Here is a 4,326-nt window from a genome sequence, read left to right on the forward strand (position 1 = left end):
GAGGCATTTCTTTGGAGGGTCTCACAGCCCTCCATGCGCTAGCCAGAGGTAACCTGACTGCCATTAGGTACCGGGATTAGGTCCTCAGACCCACTGTGAGACCATATGCTGGTGCAGTGGGCCCTGGGTTCCTTCTGATGCATGACAATGCTACGCCTCATGTGGCTGAAGTGTGTCAGCAGTTCCTGATGATGAAGGCATTGATGCTATAGACTGGCTTGCCCGTTCCCCAGACCTGAATCCAACTGAGCACATCTGGGACATCATGTCTCGTTCCATCCATCAATGCCACGTTGCACCACAGACTGTCCAGGAGTTGACTGATGCTTTAATCCAGGTCTGGGAGGAGATCCCTCAGGAGAACATCCTGCCTCATCAGGAGCATGCCCAGGAGTTGTAGGGAGGTCCTACAGGCACGTGGAGGCCACACACACTACTGAGCCTCATTTTGACTTGTCTTGAGGAGGCCTGTAATGTGATTTTTCCATCTTTATTTTGAGTACGATTCCAAATCCAGACCTCCATGGGATAATGATTTTGATTTACATGGATCATTTTTATGTTATTTTGTTCTAAACACATTCCACTATGTAATGAATAAAGATTTTTAATTGGAATATTTCCTTCATTGAGATCTAGGATGTGTTATTTTTTTATTTTTTTTGAGCAGTGTATTTTCAGTTGCAACTGTAATCAGTTATAGAAACAGTGTTCCCTTATAAAACCATTTGTATTTTTTCCTCCTTTTTTTCCTGTATACTGCAACCCTTTAAGATGGAGTAAAGATCATTCTAATTTCAGACCATATCACTTTAACCTCACATTTCCTTAGTAAAGAAATTATATAGAAGTAATTCATGTATGTTTGCGTTTACATGGCCAATTTTCTATTTCTGTTTCTTATTATCTGATAATCAGACTGAAACTTCGTGGCATGCTCACCTAGTTGAATTTAAGAGTTTTTGAATACAATATGCCATGTTGAAATTACCTGCGTACCTTGATAAATGGGTTAAAGTGATGAGATTCAAACTCAACCCCTTTACTCCTGGTCTTAGTTTAAAAAGAAAGCAAAGGTAATTAAAAATGATCATTAAACTAATACTAAAAAGCTTTATCATCCAGCCCTAGTAACAGCAATGAAATGCAACAGTATGCCTTGGTTTGTGTTACCAGCTTTGTGGTACCATATGGTCAGCGGCCATGTTGGAGCTTGTGCTCCTTCAGTACTCACAGTTTCTTGGAAGTTAAAAACTTGAACCAGTTGGCGGGTCCCTCTGTCCAGACATCCACAAACAGATATAAAGAGCATTTCATTATACCTATATTGTTCCCAGTAAGCAATAAACCACATGTCTACATGACTTCCGTTTATTATTAGCGACTATTCTCACTCAGAGACTCGACGCAGGTGTTTCTTCACCACTAATCATTTAGCATGTAAGCTAGCGCGAGCAACAGCTAGCTAGCAACAGTTCGGAGGCCACGGCATTTGCGCTAATCAAGTTAATTATGCGAAGAAAACGGCTACAAAATATCCACTTTCCAACTTCATAAGTCTACTAAATAATAAGAAACGTCTACCCTATAAACAAAAACATGTTTTACTGTCGAATTTTACCAACTTTTTCTTCTTTTTTCGTCTGCGTTAGCGGTTCTTCCCGGTCCCGTTGGTCCCGCCCATCTAGCGACGGATGGGTACAATACTCGTACTTGATTGGCTAATGACTCATAACCGCCACCTGACTAACCAATAAAAATAATCGTGTCATGATAGGTTCAAATACTGCCATAGAAGTCGGATATTTCAGAGGCTGTACACGAAATTAATCCATCCATTATCTATACATAATAGCTTAATGAAAAGACTAAATATGTTATTGAGGCCGACGTTATCTAAAATATATATTTGGTAACTGCAATGTCAATGCAAAGTTTAAAAGAAAATTCAAGCAGAGTATTAACTCCTATCAGCTCCTGGCCTGTGTGGATATTGTTGATCGCACTGCTACCACGTGATTGGCTGACTGGATAATTGCAGGAGGAGCTGGTGTGGCCTCACAAGTTGTTGTGTTAGTAGCAACATCCTACTTCACATATTGTTCTAAATTTCATTAGATTATTAATAGTGAGGCATCAGTGTGTCAGCAGCATGTTACAGTTGTTGCTGCTGCAGGAGGAGCTGGTTAATGTCCAGTTTTATATACAGAGAGAGGAAAGAAGGGAAAGTTATGATCCATAAATCCGTTTTTTTATATAATTATTAATTTATTGTTGGTCAGATGCTTAGAATCTGGCATCTAAAATGTGACCCCCACTACACACTGATTTCAGTAAGTAGCCAGTAAGATTGAAAACACTGGTTTCTTTATTTTTGTTTTTGTTTTGTTCTGTTGTCTGCTGTGAAAAATCGTCATCTTGAAAGAAATTAGGCTGTCAAATAAACGCAGAGAAGTAGAAGGTGTAATTTATTCCTCTGAATTGTAGACATATAAAGCGGCATACACAGAAACACTCACGTACCTCAAAGCTGTACTTCAGGTCGATGCTTGACTAAATCTGCATAGTTGCTTTCCATCACTGAAAATTACACATATCTGCATCTTGTGCTATATGTTCAACTTTGGAAATCACGTTTGCTGCTGAAAAAAACGTGTTTTAATGACTAATGTATGAGAATTCTGGAATCAGCAAGCAAATGTGGTGTAAATATCCTCAAATGTCTCAGTCTAAATAGAGTTTTACGGGGGAAAAAATCAGTATATTTACTTAGTTTGCCTGCAAACAATGCTCCTAATGGGTGACATTTTCATTCATTCAAGTTCTGGCTGACCTATGCATGTTTGAAATGCGAGTAATGAAGAAGGGTCTCTCTTCGTTCAGCTGATGTTCTGTGATTTACTGAGCGTACCCAAAGCTGTAGTGGTCGGTCGTTAATGATGAACAAGTAGAGTTTTCTTTTATTTTTATTGTTGCATTTGGCAAGCACAAATTTCTTTTGTTTTTTTTCATCTTCATTTGGTGAATGTTTTTGCAATGTGCACCTTACATGAATACACTAACAGAACATGCTTTGTTAAAGAAAATGCAAAAGACAGAAAAATGAACAAATAATAGCATCATGTGTGAAAATGTGTAAAGATGATCGTTCCAGCGTGCACAAACTGCATTCTGACCACACTATTTAACTTCTTTCACCTATTGGTGGTGCTGTGACTTAAGGTTTTCGGCTTCTGCAACACACTGTACAAAGTGTCAACTTGGATGGGGCTCTGAGCCTCATCCAGGGCGATTGAAGTCAAACCCTCTTCTCTGTTCTCGTGTCCTCTCGTATCTTTGCTGCTGTCATTTTTGTCAAGAGAAGCAGCCGCTTTTGGCATCTGTAAAATGCTGTAGACGGTATCCACTTGGTGACTTTGCTTGGAGCCCAGTTCCACTCTCGGGCTGCTGGTCTGGTTGGGTTGTGGTACGTCCACGTTCTCATAGCAGGGCTCAGCTTGACTGGAAGAAGAAGACGTGGAGACTCTGGGCTCAGATTGTGGACGAGCCTCCACTGGCTGACTCTGTATCACTTGAGCAGTACGTGTCCTTGTCTGGAAATAATGCCGTAAAATACATTTTCTGTCACGTTATATGTCACACATTCGAAAACGACCCTGTTGCACTTTTTATCTAATCTGTCCAGTTGAGTATTTGTTGTTGCATGTCACTTACCCTGTGACGATGGCATGCTGCTGAAACAAGCTTCTTAATCAGAAACGCACAAATACACAGGAAAATTAACACTGCAGTAACTAATGCTAATATAAATGGATTTTGTGGTTCCTCTTTGTTTTCAGATTCGGCTGAATGGAAACCTGGAAACACATGAAAAAGTATTTACTTTCTGTCTTTTCAGACAGAAAGGACAACACAGAAATTTGAATCGTTGCAAACAACTACTAATTACTGAAATAGCAGAGGAGTTCAACAAAACTATTAAGAGAGAAATGAATATAGCTATACGTCAAGGTACTAATTTATTGAATTAGCAACTCTGCGATTTAAAAACATCCCGTATTACTTACACATTGCTATGCTTTGAGAAGTATCATTTCTGCTAACATGGTTGTTGGCGCTGCAGACAACAGTTCCGTTGTCAGTGTAGATGGTGATGTTGAACTTGCTGAACGACTTCTGAGATGTTCTGCAACTTTCGCCCTCACACTCAAACCACAGCCACTTATCATGGATGGAACAGTTTACTGTGATGTTGCAGAATCCAGCAGAGAGGTTGGACTGAAGCCCTGACATTATCATCACAGGTCTTGGAACCATTTCTGCAGA

At 39.9% G+C, this 4,326-nt stretch overlaps 1 protein-coding gene across 1 annotated transcript in view; it reads right to left on the bottom strand.

Moving 5' to 3' along the window:
- Positions 1–2,950: 2,950 nt before the first annotated feature.
- The window catches only part of LOC103368937 (SLAM family member 9), a 3,873-nt gene continuing 2,497 nt past the window's right edge, over positions 2,951–4,326 (bottom strand). The window contains exons 3-5 of the mRNA XM_008297485.1: positions 4,068–4,319; positions 3,715–3,857; positions 2,951–3,593 (exon numbers count right to left, since the gene is read on the bottom strand). Of these exons, the coding sequence (XP_008295707.1) occupies positions 3,195–3,593; positions 3,715–3,857; positions 4,068–4,319 (794 nt within the window). The 3' untranslated portion in view covers positions 2,951–3,194. The remainder of the gene's footprint in view (positions 3,594–3,714; positions 3,858–4,067; positions 4,320–4,326) is intronic.

This window comes from Stegastes partitus, unplaced genomic scaffold (genome assembly GCF_000690725.1).
Source record: "Stegastes partitus isolate 25-593 unplaced genomic scaffold, Stegastes_partitus-1.0.2 Scaffold1224, whole genome shotgun sequence".
Classification (NCBI taxonomy): domain Eukaryota; kingdom Metazoa; phylum Chordata; class Actinopteri; family Pomacentridae; genus Stegastes; species Stegastes partitus.